Raw genomic sequence first — 25,393 nt, forward strand, 5'->3', positions numbered from 1 at the left:
AAGATCACAGACATATTCCAAATATCTAAATGCGACCATTGCGCTTGCAGGCTCTTGTCCTGCTCGGGGACTTCAACCATTCCAATGTCTGCACGGCTTCTGAGACGAGGGAATAGCTCTGGGGAACGAAAATTTGGACGGGAGTCGACATTGTGAGCTGGCAGCTCAGAAGGCCCATGGTATCCTGGGCTGCACCTTGGGCTGTGAGGTCACAGAGCCCCTCTGTGTCACACCCTGGTGTGCAGAGCTGTGCACGGACACCGCTCTGGCAGTGCTGGCAGCGGCAGCAGCGGCGGCAGCAGCATTTGCAGCGGCAGCAGCATTTGCAGCAGCAGCAGCTGAAGCAGAAGCACCAGCATTTGCAGCGGCGGCAGCAGTGGCCAAAGCAGCAGCAGCAGTGGCAGTAGCAGCATTTGCTGCAGCAGCGGCAGTGGTCACAGCAGCAGCAGCAGTATTTTTGGCAGAGCTAGTGGCAGTGCCACAATGCAGGGCTGGGGGGCCATCACCCCCTCGCTCCTCTTTATCCTCCTCCTCCTGGCTCTGCAAGCCCAGGAGGTCACGGCAGCCCCGTATGGAGATTGGAGAACTGGTAGGCGGGCAGGGGGCTGGGCACCCAGCACAGAAATTTCCAGCAAGAAATCCCTGAGGATCCATGTGTTTGTCCACCCAGCCCTTGACGGCTGTTGCACACGGCCTGGAAACAGTATTTTGAGAGCTGCCAGGTGCCAGCAAACAGGTCACCATGGCTTCTCTGCAGCTTGGAAACCTCCCCCCACGTCTGGGTCCCACATCATTACCTGACCCCCCCTCCAGTCACCGCAGGTCACTGAGAAAGAAGCAGATGACAAGATCTAACGGAATGTGCTTGATTCCAGATGTGCCTGTAGCCGATGGCCTTGCGACTCCTCTCCCGGCCCTTGTCCGGGAGAATCACGGCAATCCCTCAGGTCTGTTACTTGAACCAGTGAGCATTTAGAGTTTAATATTCTGAAGATGTCCGATGAAATATTTCCTGGGAGCTTCTCTGTTGTGTCTCTGCAGACACGGCTGGACGCAATGGAAGTGCAGGGTACCAACTGGGTCCCAGGGCTGACACTCGGGGCACTCTCATGGGTACGTCGTGGCTTTTGACTTCCTTGGGGAGCTGCCAGCTCAAAGCTGTTCAGTGATGAGGGGATCACAGTGTGTGATGGAAACTTCTCGTGGCTGTTCGGGTGCAGGTGTGAACACAGAGAGAGCTTTTCCGGCATCGCAGCTCACTCGGCACCGCGAGGGTGAGTGCTCAGCCTTGGCTGACTTCATGGGATAAGCACTCGTGTTCAGTACATTATTTCTCAGGAATTTAACTTTATGCTTTCCATAAAGGTCCTCAAAGAACAAAGCCTAAGGTATTAAGACGAAAATCTTCCCAGCGTAAATCCGTCCTCAACCAAGTCCTGGAGGAACTGGACAAAGTAGAGCACGGTGGGTATATATCGCTCTATAGCAGAAGACTTGGGAAGTGGAGGTTTAGATACACGTGCTCCTCAGAAAGGCGCTTTCCCCAACTGAACTGACACCCTCAAATGCCCTGGCTTTGTTTCTGAGTGTTATCAATGTATTCTGAGAAGTATTGCCTCCTGAAGATCTTGGTTCTTGAAGAGGTTACTTCTCATTAAACTGACTCCATTTCTTTCTAAAGACCTGAGCCATGACACTGGGGAGAAAGTGGCGATGCAGAAAAGAGGCGATCAGGTAGTGCCGATCTACGATGACGGGACTTGGGCAATGAAATCACGAGGCATGCCAGGTAATTGCTGTCCTTTGGTCATGCAGCGTCATGAACCAAAATCCCTGTGTCTGCAGGCTCTTCAGCAGCCAAACTCTTGCCTTGAGTGCTCCCCCAGGCACAAGGGAGGGGATCCCTCCTGTGCACTGAGGTCCAAAGGGATGTGCTGCTTAGGGGGACCCTGCCCCGTCCTCCTGCATCCTCTGCTGAGCCTTTACCTTTCTCTGATTCTTGGCAGAGCTGCCCAACCCTGGGGAAGCCCGCCAGGCTGGAATCAACGGCCTCCTTGACAAGATTCCAGGTACAGAGCAGCCTTGCAGGGGCCAGAAGTGGGAGACAAGGCCTGAAGGCTGGGGGCATGCAAGCATTGCCCGTGCTGGAGCAAAGGCAAAGCGGGGAGAGAGGTTCAGGTGTCTCCCCATGGGCCGGACTCTGTCCTCCTGGGGTGTGGGTCCCCCAGGGAGGGAGAGCTGGGGGTGGCATTCCCTGACACAGGGACGGTTTTTGTCTGTCTCGCTCCAAGGGACAGTTGTTCAAACCGCTGTCAGACCTCGTGTGAGATCACCGGTAGTGTGCAGGAAACACTAAGGTACAGAATTGTTCATGCAGGTTGGAGCACCAAGAAGAACAACAATACTACAGACTCCGCGACCTACAAGAACCGCTGCTTAGAAGCCGTCGCGGGGGTCTTGGGCTCCATCCTGTTTGGGATAGTGCTGTTTTGTGTATGCTGGCTGTGCAAGAGGAGGATACTAAAGTGAGTTGTTGAGCAGGGGGTGTTGCCAAACTCCTGTATCAGATGGCGGCCATTGGCCTTGAAACATTTAGAGCCAGGGTACTCTGAAGTGCCCGGTTACTCACTGCCCAAACTCCACGGAGGCTCCTGCTCAAGGATGGTTTAACTGGCCGCTCAGCTCCTGGGCGCTCTTTAACAAAACCTGCTCTCGCTATTCCAAGTGTTATTTAAAAGTGGCTCTGCCTCAACAAGAGCTGACCCAGCAACAGACGTAGGCAGAGCAAGGGCAGGAGGAAAAATGAGAGACAACATTGCCATGGAAAGTGAGAAGCACAATAGTGACGTGTTCCTACCAGCAGAAATCACCCTGTTGGGTGCTGCTGTAAATCCCAGATGTTCACCTCGGCCAGGGTGTCCCTGCAGCTCCGACCGCTGCTCCCCCGTGCAGCCGGGTGCCTGCACCCCATGGGCGCCCAGCGCTGCCCCGCAGCCTCGCACCCCCCGGCACCGCGGCCACGGCGGGGCCTCAGCAGCCTCTTCTCTCCGCAGGCGCCGCGAAGCCAAGGCCAAGGCAGCTGGGAACGCGGCACAGCAATAAACACAGTTGAGCAGCACAATTGTCTGGGAACTCACCAGTTCTGCGCCGAACTCCATGTCGGGGCACGCGGGGAGCTGGATGCCGCGGTGCCAGCGGGCAGGGAGCTGGGCGGGGGACCCTCCGTCGGCTGGGGGGACACAGCTTCCCTGGTGGGACCGGCCTGCGGAGCTGGGCCAGGAGGGAGAGCTGTGGGGGCCTCCAGGATCTGCCCCCATCTCCCCTGCCACCCTGCTTCCAATGCTTCGCCCTCACTGACCCAGTGATGCACACACCAGTTCCCGCTTCCTGCCCGGCTGCAGCACCGAGTTGCTTTCCCCGAGCTTCCTCCTGATGATGCTGAAAGGCCCTCCCCGATGTCACCTCCATTCCCCTGGGGCCAGGACCAGCTGCCTCGCCTGCTCCACCATCACCGCACCTGGAACAGAGCCCAGAAAGGCCACTCCTCACCTTGGGCTCCCAGACAGAAGGTGGCAGCACCCAAAGCTGTTGCTGGCCCTCCCCTCGGCAGCTCTGCCGACACCAGAGATCTGCGCTTCCTGGAATCGGAGAATCATTCTGCCATTAAAAGCCCCTCGAGCTCATCGAGTCCACCCATAACCCACCCCCGGCACTGCCCCATGTCCTGAGAACCTCGTGTCCGTCTGTCCAGCCCTCCAGGGATGGTGACTCCAGCACTGCCCTGGGCAGCCTGTTCCAATGTCCCACAGCCCTTTGGGGAACAAATTGTTCCCACATCCAACCTCAACCTCCCCTGGTGCAACTTGAGGCCGTTTCCTCTGCTCCTGGCGCTTGTTCCTGGGGAGCAGAGCCCGACCCCCCTGGCTCCAAGCTCCTTTCAGGCAGTTCAGAGATCAGAAGGTCTCCCCTCAGCTCCTGTTCTCCAGCTGAACCCCCAGCTCCCTCAGCCGCTCCCATCACACTTGTGCTCCAGCCCCTCTCCAGCTCCGTTCCCTTCTCTCCACTCGCTCCAGCACCTCAAGGGCTTTAATGAGGTGATCCCGCCACCCCTGGGGCCAACATGTTGTGTTTTGAGGTGATTCTAGTGCTCCTGGTCCCACTATTTTCTGTGCTGAAGTGACCCCGCCACCTTGGTGCTGCTATTTACAGCCCTGAGCTGAGGGGCCCAAAACTGCTTGTGGGATTCCAGGTTTGGCCTCCCCGGGTCCCAGCACAGGGACGGTCACTGCCCTGGGCCTGCTGGCCAGTGTCGATTCCTCTGGCATTTCACCCACAGCAGAGCCAGGCTCACAGACCCTGCACACAGTGCTGCAGCTCTCGGTGCACCCACAGGGGTGGGCGCCCGACCCCACCTTACAGGGCCCACAGGGTACTGGAGCCCACCCCCACCCAGGTGTCCTCAAACTGGAAGCACTGGGATCACCCTAGAGCTGGGCACCCTTGAACTGGGAGCACCAACCACCCTGAAGCAGAACTCTGCCAAACCAGGAATCTTCAGAGAGCTGGGGTTCCCCACAGGGATCTCTCCCCCAAAACTGTGGTGTTTAAACCGGGAGTACTGGGATCCTCTGCGAACTGAATCCTCTCCCTCACTAGGACCTCTTGGACCACAGTGTTCCCAGCAGGGTCACTGGTTGACACAGACCACAAGGCCTCCTCAAGTGGGGGGACACCACCCCTCCAATGTGTAGGGCAGGGGCTTGTTGCAGCCCTGCGGCTGCAGGGGGAGCCCTGGCAGTGGGGGGGGGGGGGGGTCCCTTCCCAATTTGCAGCACTGAGAACCCCAGGGATTGGCTCTGCACCAGGACCCACTGCCAGCGCCTGTTCACTCTGGATCCTACTGACAACCTTCTGTAACCACACTGCACAGGATCCTCAAGCCACCCCAGCACCAACCTCCTTCCCTCTCCACCAGCCCTACACACCACCCACCCCGGTGAGGCAGAGAGAAGGGGGCCAACTGTGGTTTAACTCGTTTTATTTAGACTCATAAAGGTAATTGAGGCCCGGCTGGACCATGCACATGGGGCTGAGACCCAGTAGAAACGCAGCAGTACGTCAGGAGCGGGGCAGGATGGGGTGAGCTGCAGCGGGGCACGGTGCCCGGGCTGCCGAGGAATGGTCAGCTGTTGAGAGGAGGGCTCACGAGAGCTGCCCGCAGTCGGTGATGGTGATCTTCTTGCTTGTTTTGCCATCTTTGGAGCCACAGCGCTCCATGGCCTCCACCACGTTCATCCCCTCCTTGACGCGGCCAAAGACGACGTGCTTGCCATCCAACCTGCAGGAGGAGCACCGATCGCATCTGCCACCCGCCGTCCCCACTCAAGGACCATGTTGTCACCTCCCTGCGGGGGGACCCTCGAGCTCGCCCTCCCCACAGGCCTCCGCTTACCACTCGGTCTTGGCAGTGCAGATGAAGAACTGGGAACCATTTGTGTTGGGGCCAGCGTTGGCCATGGACAGGATGCCAGGGCCCGTGTGCTTCAGGATGAAGTTCTCATCGGGGAACTTCTCCCCATAGATGGATTTGCCGCCGGTGCCGTTGTGGCGCGTGAAGTCGCCACCCTGCAAAAGCGGCGTTTCACGGCATTTCACGTCACCGACTCCCAAACCGGGCGCACAGACCCTGCAGGCAGAGCCGCCTTCCCACCCCAAATCTGCCAACACCCAACTCCGAAACCCAGAAGCAGCATCAGATCTCACCCGCCCACCTCCCCGCTGCAGCACGAGCACCACGCACCTGGCACATGAACCCAGGAATGATTCTGTGGAAGCAGGACCCCTTGTAGCCAAATCCCTTCTCACCGGTGCTCAGGGCACGGAAGTTTTCTGAAAAGAAACGGAGAGGAAAACCGCTGTGAATGGCTCATTTTGGCCCGAGTTCAGGAGAGCACCCGCGTTTGGTGCGGCCATGGTGCTGCCAGCACTGCTTTACCAACCTGCTGTCTTGGGGACCTTGTCTGCAAAGAGCTGCAAAGAGAGGAGAGGCTGTTAGTCAGGCTGGGGGGAGACCGACCGCCCCCACCCCGGGGGCACCCCCAGCTTTCGGGGATCTCCCCCCCTCGCTGCTCAGAGCCCAGGGAACCCCTTCGGGAGCTGGATCCTGGCCGCGCCCGCAGAGCGCTCCCCACCTCCCGCTGTCATCTGGAAACTCTGAACTAACAGACATGGCATCCGAACGAGTTTAAATATGCTGCACGCCTCACCAGCGGCGCAGATGCGCATTCGTTCTGCTGCTCGGCAATAAATTAAAACCAACAAAAAGCCACCCTATTTGACTCCTGCCCTCCCCAGTAGAGCCCCCGCCTCCGTCCCGCTGCCTCTGGGGGGACTGCGGGCGGGCGAGCGCCATCTGCGCGGCGAGCGCCATCCCCGCGGGCCCTGCCCGGAGCTGGAGCGCAGCCCCGGCCGTGCCGAGGATGCTTCACCCCCCCGGGGCGGCCGCTTGGCGGGGCGCGAACGTGCTGCGCCTTCCGGCGACAATCCCCCGGGGATCGGGTTGCGGCCGCTCCCGCTCCCCGCCGGGAGCGCAACGGGAGCATCTCCCGGGGGAGGGGGATGCGGTTCGCTGCGCTGCTCCGAGCCGGGGGGACGGGGACAAAATGGCGGCGCGGGCAGCAGCCGCGGCCCCGATGCTGCGGCGGGGGAAGGCGCCGCGGCCAAACCCCCGGGGCGGAGCGGATCCCCCGCCGGCGAAAGGCGGCCCCGGCGGGCACGCCCGCAGGTGCGGAGGGCCGGGGATCCCGCGGGCACGCCCCGGGCTGGCTCCGCAGCCGCATCCTCCACCGCGGAGCCGCGCCGGCTCCTTTGTTCCCTGCCCGGGACCGGCGCGCCGCCACCGCCCCCCAGCCCCCCAGCCCCACCGCCCCCCAGCCCCATCGCCCCCCCAGGCGCGGGAGCCACGTGGAGGTGGCGCGGGCTCCCCGCCGCCCCCCCGGCCGCGCAGGCGCAGCCCCCCCCGCCCCTCCCTCCGCAACGGCCCCCGCGGGGAAATGGCGGCACCGCGCCCCCCCACCTCACCCCCACCCCACCTCGAAGGTGACGCGGCCCAGGGGTTCGCCGTTGGCGGCAATGTCGAAGAAGACGACGGGGTTGGCCATGGCGGGCGCGGCGTGAGCGGGGAGGGGGAAGGCGGCGGCAGCGACAACTCCGTGCGGCGGGCGCGGCGCAGCAGAAGGCGCGGAGCTCCCCGCCGCCCTCTATATAGGGCCGGGGAAAGCCCGCCTCCCCCGCGGCACCGGCCAACGGCCGCTGGCCTTGTGGCGGAGTGGCGGGGCGAGCGGCCAATCGGTGGCGACGCGTTTGAAACAGGGGGGGAAAGGCGGGGGCGGGAAGGGCGCGGCGCGCGTGCGCGCTGCCTGCGGTTTGGGGGGAAGGGGGGATGGCGGCAGCGGGGTTGGTGCGGGCCCGGCGCGCAGAGCTGGGCCAGGGATGGCCCGGCATGCGGGACCGGCCCATGGGGCCTTCATTGGGGCGCCCGGGCAGCCCCGAGCCGCAGCTCCCGCCTGGGAGAAGCCCGGGGGCCGCCCCCCCGCAGCACGGGGCGAGGAGCCCCGGCCACGCTGCTCTGCGGTTAATGGTTGATGGCGGCGCGCACGGTCCCGCGCCACCTGGGGACACCCGCCCGCCCAGGGGGCGACAAAGGGCCGAGGGGGACACGCGGGGGGTGGCACCTGCCCAGCAACACGCGAGAGCCCCGCCGAGACAAAATCCTTTAATAGCCAGAAACGAGGGGACGGTCCGGGGAGCTCCACAGCTGGGGGGGCATGGGGAAACGGAGGGGCTGACCCCACACCCCTGCTGGGCGCGTCTGTTACACGGGGAAGCAGCATCTGCACATTTATACAGGGGGCACAGGCCCCGCAGCAAAGCACTTGCCTTTAAATGGGGGGGGGCTGTCTCGGGGACACACACACAAACACACAGTAGTGTTTTTACACTATGTACAGCCTTGTGCTTCTGGGGGGGCTGAGCCCATCTGTCTGTCCCATCCAGGGAAAACCCCGTGTTGGGGGTGCAGGGGTCCCAGCTCTGCAGGGTCAGGGTCACGCTGGCGCTGCCCCCCCAGCCCCGCCGGGGGGTGGGGATGGCTCAGTTGTTCTCGAAGAGGGAGAGGAGGTCGTCGTTGCTGCTGCTGGGGAGGTCGGGGGGGCCCAGGTAGGAGAGCAGCTCGTCTGGGTTGGTCAGCTCAGGCAGGAGCTGGGGGCAGCGCCTGTGAGCACCGGCCCCCCAGCTCCTCCCCACCCACCCACCCCACGGCGGCCGGGGGTCCCACGGCAGGACCCCCCGCCCCCTCCCCACACGGTACTCACGTCCAGGGCCGGCTCCGACCCGTCGCTGGGCGCGGGGGGGAAGGCGAGGTCGGTGGCGTGTGCCGGGCCGGGGGGGCCCAGGGGGGGCCGTGCTGGGGCGCTGCGGTGGTGCAGGGGCTGTGCCGGCTGGCTGCCCAGCGCGGGGTTGTGCAGCCCAGGCTGCACTGGGGGGTGGGACGGCTCTATCCGCCCCGGCGGGGGCAACTGGGGGGGGAGAGCGCAGTGGTGAGACCCTGCCCTAGTCGGGACCCCCTTGGAGACAGGGGGGCTGGGGGGGAGGGAGCCCCCCACCCACAGCCCAGCTGACCTGTGCGGGGAGAGGGGGCACAGGGGGCTTCTCGGGGGCCAGGAGGCCGCTGGGGATGTCGGACTGGTAGGAGATGGGGGGGGGTCCTGGCGTGAAGTCGCTCAGCGTCGGCGTGCCGGGGGCACCGGGAGGGGGGAAGGGCTCGGGGAAGCCCCCGGGTCCCGGAAAGGTGGAACCTGGGGGAGGAAAGGAGACGATTTGGGGGGCTTGGAACACGACAGGGCCTGTCTCCATGCCCCACGGGTCCTTCCCGTACCCGGGGCGGCGTAGTCGGCAGCGGCGCCCGTGGGGGGTGGCGGCAGCGCCGGGAAGGGTGCGGAGCCGGGCCCCAGGGCTGCGATCATCTCCATGATGTTGGGCAGCACCATGTGCGTGGGGCTGAGCGTCCGGCACCGCTTCAGCGCCGGCCCCTCCGGTTCCTCCTTCACATGGACATCGGGTTTGACGGGGACGGGTTTCCAGCTGCAGGTCGGGTCGATGGTGATCTCCTCGTGCTCCGAGCTGAGGACGGCACAGGGCGGAGGGGTCAGGTTGGGGGGGTCAGCTGCACAGCCCCCCGGGGGTGGCACAGCGCTGGCCACAGACAGCCGGAGCAGGGACACTTACTTCTGGATGTGGATCAGGATGCCCAGCATGTACTGGTCCACCTCCAGTCCCTCCAGCAGAGCCGTCTTACTGCAGGCAGGGAGAGGCAGGGTGAGGGCAGGGAACCCCCCCACCCAGGCAGGGAAACTGAGGCGCAGCCCCACTGGGCCCCCACTCACTTGCAGACAGGGCAGCGCCACGTCCCCCTCTCGCAGTTGAGCTGCAGGTAGGACTCCAGGTCGAAGCACTGCGGGGGAGAGCGGCGGCTGAGCCAGCTGGAGGGGCCACGGGGCGGGGGACGCTCCCCAGCCTCCTGCCACCACCCCCCCCACCTGTATGTGGCGGCAGTCGTGGCCCCTGGCCGGGAGCTGGATCCTCCGGAAGGTGATGGGACACTTGAGGGACACTTTGATGGCCGTTTGCTCCACCCCGTCCTCACCATTGGGCCCCGGGGTCCCCGGGATGGTCCCGCTGCTGAAGTTGTGCTTGACTTGGGGGGAGAAAGGGGAGGCACCGAGAGTCAGAACTGGGATGCAGGGACGGGGTGGGGGGCACTGTGGTGGCATCCGGGCACGGTGCCCTATCACCCCAACACGCTGGAGCCCCTGGACCAGTGTCCCCCTCAGCCCATTGCTGGAGCCTCAGGACCGAGATGTCCCCCCAAACCACGCCAGAGCCCCTGGACCAGGGTGGCCCCCCTGCACTGTGCTGGAGCCCCAGGACTGGGGTGTCCCCCCCAACCATGCCAGAGCCTCAGGACTGGGGTGTGTTCCCCCCTCACTGTGCTGGACACCCAGGACTGGGGTGTCCCCCCCAACCATGCCAGAGCCCCTGAATCAGGGCATCCCCCCCACACCGTGCTGGAGCTCCCAGACTTGAGTGTCTTCCCCAGCCATACCAGAGCCCCTGGATCACGGTGTGTCCCCCCAAACCATTGCTGGAGCCCCCAGACCGGGGTGTCCCCCCCTCACTGTGCTGGAGCCCCTGGACTGGGGCGTCCCCCCGCCACCGTGCTGGAGCTCCCAGACTCGAGTGTCTTCCCCAGCCATACCAGAGCCGCTGGATCAGGGTGTGTCCCCCCAAACCATTGCTGGAGCCCCCAGACCAGGGTGTCCCCCCCTCGCTGTGCTGGAGCCCCTGGATCGGGACATCCAACCCCACGCAGGCTTTGGGGGCCGGCGGTGGCGCTCACTTTTGGTGATGCAGTGCTCGGCGGGGAGCAGGCGCTTCTTGATGAGCCCCTGCAGCACGGAGCGCACTGAGGGCCGGTGCACCAGCTGCAGCACGAACAGGTGGGACTGCGGAGAGATGGGAGGGGGGGCTGAGCCACGGCCCGAACCGCCACCACACCCCCCGCCCCGGGGACCCCGCGGTGACTCACGCAGCAGCAGGCGGTGACGGTGATCTGGATGGTGTTCCTGCCGGGCTGGCAGACGTGCTTCAGGTAGAGCGGCTTGTGGGAGGTCTTGTTGTCACCGCGCTCGATGGTGAGCGGCGTGGCGTTGACGCTGACCTGCACGGACGCCGGCCAGTTGGTGTTCATCTGCCGGTCCTCATGGTGGTAGCACTTGAACTGCAGCTCCAGGTCGGGCCTGGGGGGTGGGCAGGGGGTGTCTGACAAGAGCCACCCCACCGGGTACCACCGCACCGGGCACCACCGCACCGGGCACCACCGCACCGGGTACCACTGCACTGGTTACCACCACACCGGGTACCACTGCACCGGGCACCACCGCACTGGTTACCACCGCACCGGGTACCACTGCACTGGTTACCACCACACCGGGTACCACTGCACTGGGTACCACCGCACCGGGTACCACCGCACCGTGCCGCGCAGCGCTGCGCTGTGCCGAGCGCCATTATGCCGTACAGTGCTATGACAAACCGTGCCACGTCACACCGCGCAGCGCCGTGCTGTGCCAAGCTGTGCCGTGCTGTGCCAAGCTGTGCCGTGCAGTGCTGTGCCACACAGCGCCACGCCAAGACACGCCATGTGGCACCGCGCCATACCGCACCGTGCCACGCACCCCACACGCGGCACCGCGCTGAGCCGAACCGCGCCACGCACCGCCGCGCGCTGTAACGCGGCACCGCGCCACGCAACGCTGAGCGGCGACCGGCGCCGTGTGACAGCCGGGGAGCCACCGCGCTCTGACCGCCCCCCGCCAGCCCCACCTCATCATGAGGGTCTTGTAGACGGAGTCGCGCAGCTGGAAGACGTGGTTGCTGACGGCCAGGTTGTGCTGCAGGCGGAACGGCTCCAGCACCACCCCGTCCCGCACCGGGAATGTCAACCGCAGCTCCTCGCCGGGGGCCGGCCCTGCGGGGGCAGCGTCAGAGGGACCCCCTGGCTGCACCCGCTGAAGCCCCGCCCACCAAGACCCCACCCTGAAGGAAGCCCCGCCCCACAGAGCCCCACCCTGACACCACACCCCAGGGTGCAAAACCCCTCCCACTCACAGGCTCCACCCCTGTGGCAGAAGCTCCTCCCACTCAGAGGTCCATCCAATGCAAGAAGCCCCTCCCACCGGCTGCCCCTCCCACTGTCCAAAGGCCCCTCCCACTCAGGACACCCCACCCCTATGCCAGAAGCCCTGCCCACCCCAGGAGGCCCCACCCTCCTAGTGGAAGCCCCTCCCACCAGAACCACTGTCCTGCCTCAAGCCCCTCCCACCGAGGCTCCACCCTTTCCAAAAGCCCCTCCCACTACACATAGCCCCTCCCCCTTCCCAGAAAGCCCCTCCTACTGCCTCTATCTGCTCTCTCATTGGGCAACAGCTTCAAGGTCCCCTCCAACCCCTCCCCACAAACCCCTAGCAGTGGCCACGCCCCCTGGGCTGAAGCCCCGCCCTTTTCCTCCATCTCCTCCCCACAGCACCCTGCCCTTAAAGGGGCAACGGATACGGGAGGACATGGTGGGGCCCACCCCAGAGCCTGGGCGGGACAACTCTGCGATGTGGCCCCCCCCGACAGCCCCTCACCCCCACCTACCCGCGGGGGACGGGTGCAGGGAGGCGACACTGGGCTTCGTGTCTGGCAGGAAGGGCGACTTCACGTCCTGACCCGGGGACACATAGGACGGGATCCCGCTGCCCGGCGTCATGGGGGGCGTGGGGTTCCCGGCCAGCGGCGAGCTGGGGTACCCCGGCAGCGACCGGCCTGGCTGCGGAGGCACCGCGCACCCTCAGCGCCCGGCCAGGGCCCGTCCCCCCGCCCCACCTGCCGCCGGGACTCACCCCGTTAACGGCCGCCTGGCTGTAGCCGCCGAAGCCACCGCTCTGCCCGTTGAACTGCTCAGCCGGCTGCGGGAGGAGGAACGTCCCCGCAGGTGGCACCAGGGGACAGCAGCCACCCGGCACCCCCGCCCTGTGCCCGCTGTCCCCCCTCCAGTACCTTGTAATAGGGTCCGGTGTTGCCCGAGGCGGAGAGGTACTGGCCCATGCCCTGCTGCAGCCTGTGCCCGGGGTAGGAGGGGGACGGAGCGGAGGACTGGGGGGCACTGAGGGGGTACTGGGCCCCCGCCGCGGCGTACTGCCCGCCCTGGAGATACGGCTGCGCCGGGTAGCCCTGTGGGGCCGGGGGGTCAGTGCTGGCGGTAGGGGCCGGTCCCAGCACAGCACGGTACCCGGGCATGAACGCTCACCTCGGTGGAATACGCCCGCTTGAGGCCCTGGCGGGGCAGCTGCTGGCTCGGGGGGGGGCCAGAGTAGCTGTGCTGGGGCAGCCGCTGCCCCCCGTACAGGGGCCCTGCGCCGGGCGCCCGCACAGGGCTCATGCCAACGGGGGAGACGCCGGAGGGAGCCATGACGCTCGCCATGCCGGCCGGGCTCATGGCGGGGCTGCGGGGGCCGGCGTGCGGCAGGAACTGGCTGCTGAAGGGCTGCCCGGCGCCCATCTGCAGTGGGAGAGAGGGGGCGGTCACAGCGGGGCAGGGGCGGCCACCAGCGCCCCAGCTCTACCGCGGCCGCGCTCTTACCGCGCCGTACTGGCTCAGCTCCTGGCTCTGCTTCTCCTGCAGCGCCGCCACCGTTGCCGTGGCCGTGGCCGTGGCAGTGGCGGCAGCAGCAGCGACGGCGGCAGCGGCGGCCGCCTGGGTGAAGTCGGCGGGGGGGCGGCCAGCGTGCGACGGGAGCCCCATCCCGCCGGGGCCACCGGGGCTGCTGGCGTAGCTGGAGGACAGAGAGACGGGGCAGGGGCGTGCGGTGGCCCCACGGCACGGGCCACAACGGGAGGGCACAGGACCAGCCTTACCTGGCGGTGAAGCCCGGCGCGCCGGGGTAGGCGCCGCGGCCATAGACACCCGGCTGCACGTAGCCCTTGCCAGGTGCCCCCTCGGTGAACGGCTGCTGCGGCAGGAACGGCGGCGAGTTCATCCCCGAGCCGGTGCCAGCCATGCCGGGCAGCAGCGGGGTGCTGGAGCCGCTCCCCCCAGGGCCCATGGGGCTGCCAAAAACCTGGAGGGTGCGGGGATGGGGGTTCGGCAGCGGGTCAGGGGGGCCTGGGGGGGTCCCCGGAGTGGGGGCCGGGGATGCTGCGGGTACCTGGCTCTGGGAGGTGTTGCTGACACCCCAGACGGTGGTTACCACGGAGAGGGATCCCGCCGGCTGATTGGTGCTCGGTTGCCAAGGAACAGCCTCGTATGCAAATGAACCATCACTAGAAAGAAAAACAAATTAATTAAGCCGAAGGACAGAAGGACACCGGGAGGCCACTGGCTGGGGTGGCAGCAGGTCCCGGGGGAGCAGGGGCTCACCCGGAGGATTTCATGGGGTTCATGGAGTTCATCGGCAGCGGCCGGGCGCACCACGGGGCTTCCGAGGCGGCGGCAGCGGGACAGCGTCGGTGTCACCGTCACCGGGGCTGCGGGAGAGGAGGAACCGGCGGGTGAGGGGCGGCCATCCCCAGGAGGGGACCAGGGACCCCGGTGGGGCCCAGGCCAGGGAGGGGGTGACCCGGAGCCTGCACGGCCCCCCCGGCCTCCAGCAGCGGGACCGGGTGTGCTGCCCGCGGCCGGCACCGGGAACCGGCCCCGCCGGGGGTGGGGGATCCGTGTCCCCCCAGGGAACCCCCCCACGTGCTTCTCCCCAAAATCCCCGCGGGCACAGACACCCCCCCCAGTCCCGCCTCCGGGTGGGGGGAACCGCGGGGACTTTCTGGGCCCCCCCCAGCCCCGTCCCCCGCCCCCGGCTCCGCCCGGGGTATTTCCAGCGCGGCCCAGCAGCCGTGGAGGGGCCCGCGGGGTCACCCCGGCGCTTTCGGTTCCAGCCCGGAGGGCGGCGCGGCCGGGGCCGTTGACCCGCGGCGGGAGCCGGGCCTGCGCGGCCCCCGGGAGCTGCCACCGCCCGCCGGTGCTGACGAACCCCGCTCCGCGCTCCGGGCCCGGCGGCACCGCAGGGACGGGCCCGGGCCCCCCCGCCGCTGTCATGGCAACTGCTCCCGCCACCCCCGGGCACGGCGGCGGGAGCGGAGCGGAGCGGGCCCGCTCGTGGCTGCGCGCAGGGCCCCGCCCGCCCCGCGCTCCCGGACTCACCGCTGCCGAAACGGCCCCAAAATGGCCCTGGCGGCGCCGGGCGCGCGCGGCTGCGCGGAAGCTGCGCGGGATTTTCAGCCCGCGCGCGGCCCCGGTTCCATGGCGGCGGGGGCGGGGCCACGCGGCGGGGGCGGGGCGGGGCGCGCGGAGCCGAACCGGGCCGGGCCCCCCACCCGAGCTCGGGCCGCCGCGCACAATGGGGCCGCGAGCTCATCGGTGTGCACGGCCCCGCCCCCTCGCCAGGCGCGGGCAGTCGAGCACCGAGCGGGAGAGCGGGGGGGAAGGGGGGGTTTGTCGTGACACGGGGGAGGGGGTGGGGGTGCGTGTGTGACCGCGCGTGTGCCAACCCGCGTGTGCGCGGGGGTGACCCGGCGTGTGACAGCGTGACGGGCGGCGCTGACAGCGGGGGCGGGACCCAGAGCCGCGTGTGACAACGTGTGCGGGGACACGGACCCGCGTGTGCCGGTGACACGATGTGCAAACTGCCGGGGGGTGGGGGGTGCACCCCCCACGGTGGGGAGACCCGAGTGGCACCGGGGGGCACTCTATATTTGGGGGTCACCCCTCCGTACCCCAACCCAGGACCCCCATGGGTGGAACATGGTGCTGCTAAGTGTTCGTGAGGGTGGGTAGGGGGACGGTGCCCCCCGGGATGGGCGAACCCCCCACAGGTGCTCAGGAAGCTGGGGGGGCTCCAGATGGGAGGGACCAGCAACCCCAGACCTGCCTGAGCCCCCCAACAGAGGCAGTGGCTGCAGGGGCCACTGCGACACAACCCTGGGAGGAACTGGGAGGGGGCTGGACCCACTGGACACCCCCAGGGACCAGCACGCCCCTGGGAGATGGGGGGGACACCGCATGGTCCCTTTTCCCTCGGGGCGGCTGCACTGACCCCGGCCCGAGCAGGACAAGGACTCAGGCACCAGTGTTGGGTTGTACAAGGTCTGTAGTTGAGGAGGGAGGGGGGACGAGCGTGGGACAGACAGACAGACGGACGGACGGGCGGGCACATGCTGCTGCCGCCGCGCTGGCGCTCAGGCCAGGTCCTTGAAGGCGTCGAGGTTGAAGGCCGTGTCCAGCAGCCGCTGCAGCTCCGTCAGGTGCGTCTTCTTATTGCCAGTGGCGGGGGCGGCCGCCGGCTCCCGCCCCGCGTACCTGCCGGGGAGAAGGGAGGGGGTGAGGGGGGGTCTGCACCCACAAACCCCCCCAGAGCATCACAGCCGCTCCCCGCGGTCCCTACCAGACGGGCTTGGCGCGGTTGATGGTGGTGCGGAGCCGCGGTTTGACGTAATCGTAGTAGCCCTGGTTCTTGTGCTCCTCCTGGCACCACACCAGCTCGGCCGCCGGGTACTTCTCGGCTTCTCGCTGGAGGAGGTCGAAGGGGAACGGGGAGAGCTGCGGGGGACAGGGGACGGTGTCACGGCGGCGTCACGGGGGCTGTGGCAGCCCCGGCGCGGGGGAGACCCCGCTCACCTGCTCCACGCGGGTGATGGCCACGTCCGCCTCCATCTGCCGGGCCTTGCGCTCGCGCGTCAGGTCGTAGTAAACTTTGCCGGTGCAGAACAGGACGCGCTTCACCCGCTCGGGGCTCTGCGCCGCGGGGCCGTCGTCGGGGATGACGCGGAGGAAGTGGGTGCCTGGCAAAGGGGGGACGGCGCCGTCAGCGGCCGCTGCCCGGGACCCCCCAGCCCCACCAAACCCCCCAGAGCCCCCACAGACCCCTCAGTACTGGGTCTGGTTCCCAGTACAAAACTGCTGTTAGGTTGGTGCCAAACTAACCGTGGTTTTTGCACTGGAATACATAGCGGTTCCCATTTTGATTAAGAAAGATGTGCTCGAGCATAGTTCTAACGCTCGAAAATTCACGGACCAAAACCGCAATTACTTTTGCACCAACCAAATACACGCGACATTCCAATTAGCTGTGTACTTACAGAATTTGGATTCATTGCCGAACTCAATCAGACCTGACCTGACCATGAGGCCTTCTCGCCAGTTAATTTTAGACTAATAATGAGTGAAATGTCTAGCACAGCTTAACTTTAATACAAATAATAAACAAGCTATCAGCAACTCATTTTTAATAGTAGAACAAACGCTACCCTGGAATTGAGACGTCAACCATTGAGAGCTGATTATCTAGTGATTAGTGCTGAATTTTGTGGATGAGCTTCACTTAAACTTTGCTCATTATCAGCTCATCTTAATCCAAACCCACAGCTCCACAAGACCCCACTCACTGAGCGTGCGTAGTAAGAAGAATGTTATTGGATTTGTGTGAAAATATTGTATAGTAATGAGATTTTGGATCAATGACTGAGAATTTTGTATTGCTGGGACGCTGGTTTGATCCGGCATCCAGACTTGTACAACTCTCTAATAAAACTAATATAGAAACACAAAATTTGGGTGGAAATACCCTCGAGCTCATCGAGTCGCCCGTTCCCCCACCCCCGGCACTGCCCCATGTCCTGAGAACCTCATGTCCGTCTGTCCAGCCCTCCAGGGATGGTGACTCCAGCACTGCCCTGGGCAGCCTGTTCCAATGCCCCACAGCCCTTTGGGGAAGAAATTGTTCCCACATCCAACCTCAACCTCCCCTGGTGCAACTTGAGGTCGTTTCCTCCTGGTCTTGTGTCTATGTGCAGGATTTCACTCACTTGCACGCACACCAGGTGAAGAACCCTGGTCTATGGACAACACCCTGGCCATGGCAGGGACAAACATGCCACCCCGGTGCTGGAGGGGACAGCAGGACACGTGCCATGGCGGCACCGAGCTCCTGGCGCCGGTGCCGATGCCATCGGCCTCGCTTGGCCGCTCTCCCGCTGCCAGGCGGACTTTACCCCAAGTGATCAGCTCCTGCCCTTCACCCTTCATCCCACAGAGCGGTGCTGGGGGAACACAAGCCCCCCGCTGCTCGCACCTGGCAGCATGTCGTCGAAGCTGGAGCGGGCTTCGGGGTGACGCAGCAGCGACTTCGGAGTGAAGATGATCAGCTGGGGGGAACAGGCAGAGCAAGGGGGTCAGTCTCACCAGAAACAGCCAACAAAGCACCCACCTGCTCCCCCCGCCCAAACACAGAGATTTGTTCCGTGCTCTGCCAGGCTGGGCACCGCTTTCCAACAGCTCCAGCTTTCCCAGTCTGGGTTTTCCCCGGGGAAGAGGCTGAGGTGCTGCCATGGAGCTGCCTGTCGCACGCGGAGCTGAAGGCGAGCAGCTGGAGCGGGTTATTTGCCAATAACCACCAGGCCCAAAATCTCTGACGTTCCCACAGAGTGCAAGGGGCGGCAGCCACGGCAGCACGTCCTGTACCGAGCCAGCCCGAGCATCACGAGGTCCTTGGCCCAGGCAGAAGCGAAATGCCCGTGTTTGCTGCCAGGAACAAGCCCACCCCGAGTCCCTGTGTGTCCCCAGGCTCGGCAGGGGCGCGGAGCTGCGGCACTGACCGGTTTGCGGAAGGGCAGGAGGATCTGGCGCCGCAGGACATGGAAGAAGTTGGCCGGAGTGGAGCAGTTGACGACAATCCAGTTGCAGTCGTAGAGCTGGCGCACGTCAAAATCGTCCAGTTTCTGCCTCGACCAGCACGGGCCAGGGGGATTTCAAAAACACAAGATGCTTCTTGACCTCGCAGCTCCAGCAGCGGGAGGAAAGCAGCACCCAGAGCCCCTCCCTCTCCCTTCTCTCCCCCCCACAGAGCACCCAGAGTCCCACAGAGACCCAGGAGAGGCTGCAGGTCTGTGCCCCCACGGTGGGGTGGCCACAGGGAGAACTGGGCTGAGCTCAGTGCAGCTGCAACTGAAGCTGGACATGAGGAAGAGATTCGTGCCCTTGAGGGTGGTGAGAGCCTGGCCCAGGGTGCCCAGAGAAGTGGTGGATGAACCATCCCTGGAGACATCCCAGGCCAGGCTGGACGGGGCTCTGAGCACCCTGAGCTGGTGAAGATGTCCCTGTCATGGCAGGGGTGGCACTGGGTGGGCTGGGAAGGTCCCTTCAACCCAAATTATTCTGTGATTCTGCGGTTCACTCACAGGGAAGACGTCAGGATCGTCGTTGCACATCTGCAGGAATCGCTCCGGGCGCGCAGAGGAGTGCTCGGGACCCTGCGGGGACCAAGGAGGGAGGGCGGTGAGCAGGGGACAAGGCTACCGGCCACTGCTGAGCTTGGCTTTGCTTCTGGTGTAGGCGACATGCACGCCGGGGTGCCCGTGATCCGCAGGGTTCCTTACCATGCCCTCCATGCCATGGGGAAGCAGCAGGACGATGCCGTTCTGCCTGACCCACTTGGCCTGGCCGGGGCAGATGAACTGGTCGATGATGCACTGAGCGGTGTTGTGGAAATCCCCGAACTGAGCTTCCCAAAGCACCAGGGCGTTGGGGCTTGCCATGGCGAAACCCAGCTCAAATCCTGAGGGATTGGGAGAGAAACGAGGGGGTTAATCTCCAGAGAGGGCTCACACAGCCAGGACGGCAGGCGCAGAGCTCTCGCTCACCGAGGACACCGTACTCCGACAGCGAGCTGTTGCAGACGGTGTAAGGAGCCTGGTTGGGCCAGAGATGGTTCATGGGGATGCAGGTCCTCTTGTCCACGTTCTGGTCATGCAGGACATGGTGGCGATGGCTGCAAGAGATGAAGGCGTTAACTCCATCATCAGCCATCTGGGAAGGCCAGAATCAACCTTTACAGGCATGAAAAGCCCAGCTTTACCTGAACATCCCCTCTTTACAGCCACCAAAAGCTCGGCTCTACCTAAATGCCTTGTCTTTACAGCCACCAAAAGCTCGGCTTTACCTTAATGTCCCTTTACAGCCACCAAAAGCACGGCTTTACCTGGACATCCTCCGTTTACGGGCACCAAAACTCAGGTCTAGCTGAATGTCCCTTTATAGCCACCAAAAGCTCGGCTTTACCTGAACAACCCCCCTTTACAGCCACCAAAAGCCCAACTTTACCTGAACGTCCCCCTCTCGACATCCTGGCCGCTCAGGCGGATGTGGATGCCCTCCTTGAGCAAGGAGCCGAACGCCATGTACTCTGCCAGGGCCCAGTCCACCGTCCGGTTCTTCACCATCTCCCCGCGGGTTTTCAGAATGCGGCTCAGACCTGCCAGCACAGGAGCGGGTTTGTAGCCAGCACGGGAGCTCCAGCAACGCCGTGTTTGTTCTACAACCTGCCCACAGAGCGACAGACCACAAATGCCTGGGGCACAAGAATGGATCCAGCTCTGCTGGAGGGATGAATCACAGAACTATAGAATAGTTTGGGTTGAAGAGACCTTCAAAGCTCCCCCAGCTCCCCCCCTGCCATGACAGGGACATCTTCACCAGCTCAGGTTGCTCAGAGCCCCGTCCAGCCTGGCCTGGGATGTCTCCAGGGATGGTTCATCCTCCACCTCTCTGGGCACCTGGGCCAGGCTCTCACCACCCTCAGGGCCAACAATTTCATTATATCCAGTCTGAATCTCCCTCCTTTAGTTTAAAATCATCACCTCTTGTTCTATTGCAACAGGCCCCTGTCCCCGTCTTTCTTATCGGCTCCTTTTAAGCACAGAAAGGCTGCACTAAGGTCTCCCCGGAGCTTCCCTTCTGCAGCTGAACACCCCAGCTCCCTCAGCCTGTCCCACAGCAGAGCTGTTGCAGCCTCAGATCATTTCTGTGGCTCCTCCGGCCCCTCTCCAGCAGGTCCAGGTCTGTCCTGGGCTGAGGACCCAGAGCTGGATCCAGAGCTCCAGGGAGGTCTCAGGAGAGTGGACTAGAGGGGGGAGTCCCCTGGCCACCCATATCCAAGCTCTGTCACAGGTCCCTTCCTTCCAGGCCATGTTTCCAACCCAACCCCACATCTTCTGCGGAACAAACATCTCGTCCGGCACAGCTTCTAAAGCTCCTACCTCCGTGGATAGTGAAATCCTCCACCGGCACCGAGCTGGCCACTTGCCCGATGTGCGTCAAATCCTCTTCGTTCAGGCCGGTGGAAGGGCAGGTCATGCTCCGAGGTTGGCCGTCCAGAGTGAAGAAACCTGCAGGAGGAGGAGCAGTCCAGCACGTTGGGGGAGCAGAGAGCATCACCCCAGCTCCTCACTGGGCTGATTTACTAGAAAATAGCCGCCACGGCTCTCAAGAAGCCCAGTTCTTTGTTAGTCACCTCCAAAATGTTCCTAGTGACTTACCAGGCCAGGGGGAGTCCAGCCAATGCTTGATGTGCAAGATTTTTTCATCCTTGGATCTTGCATGGGCCTCCTCACAGATCTTATCATATTTGGCAATTTCCTCCTGAAAGGCAGAACAAGGAGGCAGAAAATTCTTAGCAAGAGGTCTCCAGTCAAGGGTGCCAAGCCTGGGGACCTCGGTGTGAGCTTGCAAGGGTCACAGCTGGTCCCCACAGCTCAGCCTGGGAGTCCCTGTCCGCCAGGGGACATCTCTGCTGCCATCCGAACCAACAACTCGTATTCAAGCCCATCTGGCCTGTGCGGCACTGATCACAGAACGATCTTTGAACTCGATGTTCCTGCGCTGCTCAGCGCTGGCACAGCCCGAGGGCGAATCGCTGCCAGGGCTGCAGCGCTTGCCCAACCCCAGCGCAGCTCTGCCACCTCCAGGTGACAAGCACAGGCCCTGTCACATCCTGCACACCCAGATCTGAACCAAACAAGTAGTTTTTCCCGCAGTTTTCCTCCCAGTGGACTGTACCTCGTACTCCAGCTGATTTACCACCCCCTGGGAAATCAGCAGCTCCGCGTATTTTTGCAGCACCGGTTTCTGTTTCCGGATCTGTTTGTACATCAGGGGTTGTGTGAACATGGGTTCGTCCATCTCGTTGTGACCGTTGCGCCTGTAACAAACCTGCCAGGGAAGGGAAGAGCCTTTGAAAGCAGCTGCTTGCAACCTGCAGCTCCAAAAGCAGTCGGAGATAACAGGGTGTCTGTGCCAGAAGGGTCCGAACAACCCAGGAGGGACCCAAGCGTGTCGTCCTCGATGTGGGAGGCAAGGGAGGGCACCATATGGAGACAGCGTCTCCTCTCTGTGTGCTACTGCAGCCTCATTGACTTGATTTACACAACCCCCTCCCTCCCATTGTGTCAAAAAAGAGAAGGAGGAAGGGGGAAGAAGGAAGGGGGAAAGGGGAAGGGGGAAAAGGGAAGGGGGAAAAGGGAAGGGGGAAAAGGGAAGAGGGAAAAGGGAAGGGGGAAAACGGAAGAAGGAAGGGGGAAGGGGAGAGAAGAGAGAGGAGAGAAAGGGGAGATGAAGTGGGGAGAGAAGAGGCCTCAGCTTTCAGAAAATACAACCCGAGAGGTATCACTGAGCATCCACACCAAAGCCATGGCTTTCAGGTAAAGCCTCGTGCCACGTTTCTTACCAAATCCACCACCACGTCCTTGTGGAAGGTGCTTCGCCACTCGGCTGCCACATTGCAGACGTAGACGACGGCCTCCGGGTCGTCTGCGTTGACATGGAAAATGGGGGCGTTGACCACACGGGCGACATCGGTGGGGTATGGGGAGGAACGGGCCATCCGGGGGTCTGTCGTGAAGCCGATCTGTAGTGGGTGAGAGGGAACAGGACCAGCACAGGGGTAAGAATTTGGAAAGTGGCACATGTAGCTTTGAGGGTGCTGCGGCTGAGCTGGGGGTTCCCATCTTGTCCATCCCCTGCGCCCTGGGCACGTCCCAGTGAGAACTGGTTTGTGTGGGGGCAGGACAGAGCAGCCCTGTGTGACCTCAAATATGGTGTTCGGCTTTGGGCCCATCAGGCCAAAAAAGCCCTTGAGGTGCTGGAGCGAGTGGAGAGAAGGGAATGGAGTTGGTGAGGGGCTGGAGCACAAGTGTGATGGGAGCGGCTGAGGGAGCTGGGGGTTCAGCTGGAGAACAGGAGGTGAGGGGAGACCTTCTGATCTCTGAACTGCCTGAAAGGAGCTTGGAGCCAGGGGGGTCGGGCTCTGCTCCCCAGGAACAAGCGCCAGGAGCAGAGGAAACGGCCTCAAGTTGCACCAGGGGAGGCTGAGGTTGGATCTGGGAACAATTTCTCCCCCAAAGGGCTGTGGGGCATTGGAACAGGCTGCCCAGGGCAGTGCTGGAGTCACCATCCCTGGAGGGCTGGACAGACGGACATGAGGTTCTCAGGACATGGGGCAGTGCCAGGGATGGGTTATGGGTGGACTCAGTGAGCTTGAGGGGCTTTTCCAACCAAAGTGATTCAATGATCTTGCACGCTGAGCATCAGGTTGCACCGTCTCAGCACCAGGCTGGACTCAAAAGCTGTTGGGTATAAAATTCCTGCTGCTGACCCCATGGTTATGGCTCATACTGGGAATACTGGCTGGGAAACAGTTGCCACCCAGACCTGAGCCAGCAGAGATGCCCCAGGGAGGCGGGAGATTTGCTCCTCACCTGGTTGTTCACCACGACGTGGACGGTGCCGTGGGTGGTGTAGGAGGGCAGGTCGCTCAAGTGGAACGTCTCATACACGATGCCCTGGCCGGCGAACGCAGCGTCTCCGTGCAGGAGGATGGACATCACCTGGGAGAGGGGAAGCCACCACAATCAGCTGCGGGCACAGCAGCAGGGACAGCCACCAGAATAGGGGCTGTGTCTCACCCCCATGAGTCTTCAGCATCCCAGAAAGAACAAGAAGCAGCTTGTCAAGACATCTGATGCTTTCTCAGGGGGTGGGAGTGAAGCCCATGGCCACCAGGGAGAGGGATGTGGCCATCAGTTTTCCCCTGTGCAAGTGCCACATGCTCGGGGCACCTCGCTCGGGCAGCAGGATGGCACCCGGTGCACAGCGCTCGGGAGGCGAGTCCCGTTCCCAAAACAAAGCCTTTTCCTAACTGGAGGAAGACGAGAAAAATGCCCCTTTCCCTCAAGCTTTCACCCCAGAAGAGTTTTTGGGCAGCAGCCAGGCTGGGAGCTCTCACCAGCTCCGGTGACGTTATTTTGCCATCGTTCCCAGGGCTGGCTGAGGATGTCACCTGTCAGACAAGGACAGTTTCTCTATTTATATACAGCCCTTAGGATGGAGGAGGATGGGAAGCACTTTTCATCTCACCCTTCCACTTCTCGGTGTTGCAGACAGGTCTGCGATGAATCAGACGGCAAGTAAACCCCCCCTGGGTGTGGAGAGCTGCCTCCTGCTGCCGCTCCAGCTTTCCCAGCCCCAGGAATGGTTCCCCCAGTCACACCGAGATCCTGCGGCATGAGGCTTCTACTGCTGAGCCCTCCAGGCTGTGACGCTCAGGTTGGCTGTCAAAACGTCCCTCATTTGCCTGTTTTCCAACCAGGGGTTTGTGCAGCTACTGCTCCTCGCAGCATCCAGTGGCACCTCCCCTGGACTGGGCACTGGGGAGGCCAAACCTTGAATTCTGGGGTCAGTTTTGGGCCCCTCACGCAAAGAAAGATCTTGAGGTGCTGGAGTGAGTTGAGAGAAGGGAACGGAGCTGGAGCACAAGTGTGATGGGAGTGGCTGAGGGACCCGGGGGTTCAGCTGGAGAACAGGAGCTGAGGGGAGACCTTCTGATCTCTGAACTGCCTGAAAGGAGCTTGGAGCCAGGGGGGTCGGGCTCTGCTCCCCAGGAACAAGCGCCAGGAGCAGAGGAAACGGCCTCAAGTTGCGCCAGGGGAGGTTGAGGTTGGATGTGGGGAACAATTTGTTCCCCAAAGGGCTGTGGGCATCGGAACAGGCTGCCCAGGGCAGTGCTGGAGTCACCATCCCTGGAGGGCTGGACAGACGGACATGAGGTTCTCAGGACGTGGGGCAGTGCCGGGGGGGAATGGGTGAACTCAATAATCTCGAGAGGCTTTTCCAACCAAAATGATTCTCTGATTCAGTGATGGGGGAGCAAAGTCAGGCTGACAGCAAGGGAAGCAGCACAGCAAAAAAAACAGCTGAGTTTCCTTGTTTTTCCACCAAAACCTGTCCAGCCGAGGCCACTTCACTGTCTCAGCACCACTCACCTTCTTCCCCTCTGTGTCCCCGCAGTAAAACTGCTCCGCTTTAGTCTTGCCTTGAACAACAGGATCAGCCGCCTCCAAATGCGAAGGATTTGCCACCAAGGAAAGGGTGATGTTCCTGTCGGTGACGCGGTTAATCCGCCGGTGGTACATTCCCAGGTGGTACTTCACGTCACCGGAGCCCTGATGGAGAGAAGAGTCAGCCCAGGAATGTGAGCAGCTTTGGGGGCATGGAAAGAGACCTGAGGCTGGAGAGATGCTGGCCCCCCAGCCTGTGCTGGGGACACCAGGGCATGTGTCACCCCTGGGGCGGGCAGGGACAGCCCAGCCCTGGCACCAACACAAAGGCTTCAGTCGCACGGCTGTGCGTGCGACATGGAAATCCTTACAGCACCAAGTGACAGAACAAGCGGTGGCACAATCCAGCTCGCTCTGCACAGCTACAGCCTCAGGGACCGCACGGGGACAGGTGACAGCAACCGGCCACAGGCAGAGGAGGGACTCACCTCATCAGCCGCCTCCAGCTTGGAGTCGAACTGGCAGAAGATCTGCTCCAGCTCTTTCCTGATCACGTTGGCGAGAACATTCAGCCGTCCCCTGCAAAACAATGAGGTGGTTCGTTGGCAACCAGCAGTGCCAGCCTGCCACCGAG

The 25,393-nt window shown here is 63.4% G+C and overlaps 4 protein-coding genes across 8 annotated transcripts in view; 1 reads left to right on the top strand and 3 right to left on the bottom strand.

Moving 5' to 3' along the window:
• Window positions 1–859: 859 nt before the first annotated feature.
• Window positions 860–3,166, top strand: LOC139825639 (uncharacterized). The gene is made up of 7 exons (XM_071799281.1): window positions 860–947; window positions 1,221–1,274; window positions 1,366–1,464; window positions 1,682–1,789; window positions 2,007–2,069; window positions 2,378–2,525; window positions 3,054–3,166. The coding sequence occupies exons 1-7, from the start codon at window positions 860–862 to the stop codon at window positions 3,100–3,102; spliced, it is 609 nt and encodes a 202-aa protein (XP_071655382.1). The 3' UTR covers window positions 3,103–3,166.
• Window positions 3,167–5,021: 1,855 nt separating this feature from the next.
• PPIA (peptidylprolyl isomerase A) lies at window positions 5,022–7,250 on the bottom strand. Its single transcript, XM_065856813.2, has 5 exons — window positions 7,092–7,250; window positions 6,000–6,030; window positions 5,801–5,889; window positions 5,453–5,625; window positions 5,022–5,338 (listed from the first exon to the last, which is right to left on the bottom strand). The coding sequence occupies exons 1-5, from the start codon at window positions 7,158–7,160 to the stop codon at window positions 5,203–5,205; spliced, it is 498 nt and encodes a 165-aa protein (XP_065712885.1). The 5' UTR covers window positions 7,161–7,250; the 3' UTR covers window positions 5,022–5,202.
• A 508-nt stretch (window positions 7,251–7,758) lies between these two features.
• Window positions 7,759–14,943, bottom strand: ZMIZ2 (zinc finger MIZ-type containing 2). Of its 2 annotated transcripts, none has more exons than XM_065856820.2 (19): window positions 14,798–14,943; window positions 14,021–14,127; window positions 13,809–13,923; window positions 13,519–13,721; window positions 13,244–13,436; window positions 12,911–13,162; window positions 12,661–12,834; window positions 12,504–12,569; window positions 12,259–12,430; window positions 11,443–11,587; window positions 10,646–10,856; window positions 10,457–10,562; window positions 9,597–9,754; window positions 9,444–9,511; window positions 9,286–9,354; window positions 8,936–9,180; window positions 8,680–8,855; window positions 8,373–8,576; window positions 7,759–8,259 (listed from the first exon to the last, which is right to left on the bottom strand). In XM_065856820.2, exons 2-19 carry the CDS (start codon window positions 14,050–14,052, stop codon window positions 8,152–8,154), a joined length of 2,697 nt encoding a protein of 898 aa, XP_065712892.1. In that variant the 5' UTR covers window positions 14,053–14,127; window positions 14,798–14,943; the 3' UTR covers window positions 7,759–8,151. The 2 variants fall into 2 exon arrangements, with proteins under 2 accessions (XP_065712892.1, XP_065712893.1); XM_065856821.2 differs by lacking the exon at window positions 14,798–14,943 and adding an exon at window positions 14,628–14,646.
• A 782-nt stretch (window positions 14,944–15,725) lies between these two features.
• Window positions 15,726–25,393, bottom strand: part of OGDH (oxoglutarate dehydrogenase) — a 32,351-nt gene continuing 22,683 nt past the window's right edge. For all 4 annotated transcript variants that reach the window (XM_065856791.2, XM_065856789.2, XM_065856792.2 and 1 more), the window contains 16 exons: window positions 25,248–25,338; window positions 24,745–24,924; window positions 23,182–23,310; window positions 22,152–22,331; window positions 21,485–21,637; window positions 20,965–21,067; window positions 20,686–20,814; window positions 19,751–19,901; window positions 19,291–19,418; window positions 19,027–19,205; window positions 18,829–18,900; window positions 18,247–18,369; window positions 17,724–17,796; window positions 16,271–16,434; window positions 16,038–16,192; window positions 15,726–15,952 (listed from right to left, as the gene is read on the bottom strand). In XM_065856791.2, the coding sequence (XP_065712863.1) occupies window positions 15,832–15,952; window positions 16,038–16,192; window positions 16,271–16,434; window positions 17,724–17,796; window positions 18,247–18,369; window positions 18,829–18,900; window positions 19,027–19,205; window positions 19,291–19,418; window positions 19,751–19,901; window positions 20,686–20,814; window positions 20,965–21,067; window positions 21,485–21,637; window positions 22,152–22,331; window positions 23,182–23,310; window positions 24,745–24,924; window positions 25,248–25,338 (2,131 nt within the window). In that variant the 3' untranslated portion in view covers window positions 15,726–15,831. The remainder of the gene's footprint in view (window positions 15,953–16,037; window positions 16,193–16,270; window positions 16,435–17,723; window positions 17,797–18,246; window positions 18,370–18,828; window positions 18,901–19,026; window positions 19,206–19,290; window positions 19,419–19,750; window positions 19,902–20,685; window positions 20,815–20,964; window positions 21,068–21,484; window positions 21,638–22,151; window positions 22,332–23,181; window positions 23,311–24,744; window positions 24,925–25,247; window positions 25,339–25,393) is intronic.

Source organism: Patagioenas fasciata, chromosome 26 (assembly GCF_037038585.1).
Source record: "Patagioenas fasciata isolate bPatFas1 chromosome 26, bPatFas1.hap1, whole genome shotgun sequence".
Lineage (NCBI taxonomy): Eukaryota > Metazoa > Chordata > Aves > Columbiformes > Columbidae > Patagioenas > Patagioenas fasciata.

Bases quoted from the DNA above. Each gene is read 5' to 3' on its own strand.
- LOC139825639 (XM_071799281.1), top strand. From the start codon at position 860: ATGTGCTTGATTCCAGATGTGCCTGTAGCCGATGGCCTTGCGACTCCT. The intron at 1,275-1,365 runs GTGAGTGCTCAG...CTTTCCATAAAG, and splicing joins GCTCACTCGGCACCGCGAGG to GTCCTCAAAGAACAAAGCCT. The intron at 2,070-2,377 runs GTACAGAGCAGC...TTGTTCATGCAG, and splicing joins CCTCCTTGACAAGATTCCAG to GTTGGAGCACCAAGAAGAAC.
- ZMIZ2 (XM_065856820.2), bottom strand. From the start codon at position 14,052: ATGAACTCCATGAACCCCATGAAATCCTCCGG. The intron at 12,570-12,660 runs GTACTGGAGGGG...CTCCTCCCGCAG, and splicing joins ACACCGGACCCTATTACAAG to CCGGCTGAGCAGTTCAACGG. The intron at 9,755-10,456 runs GTGAGCGCCACC...TCTCCCCCCAAG, and splicing joins CGAGCACTGCATCACCAAAA to TCAAGCACAACTTCAGCAGC.
- PPIA (XM_065856813.2), bottom strand. From the start codon at position 7,160: ATGGCCAACCCCGTCGTCTTCTTCGACATTGCCGCCAACGGCGAACCC. The intron at 5,890-5,999 runs GTTGGTAAAGCA...GTTTCTTTTCAG, and splicing joins CAAGGTCCCCAAGACAGCAG to AAAACTTCCGTGCCCTGAGC. The intron at 5,626-5,800 runs GTGCGTGGTGCT...CCGCTTTTGCAG, and splicing joins TTCCTGGGTTCATGTGCCAG to GGTGGCGACTTCACGCGCCA.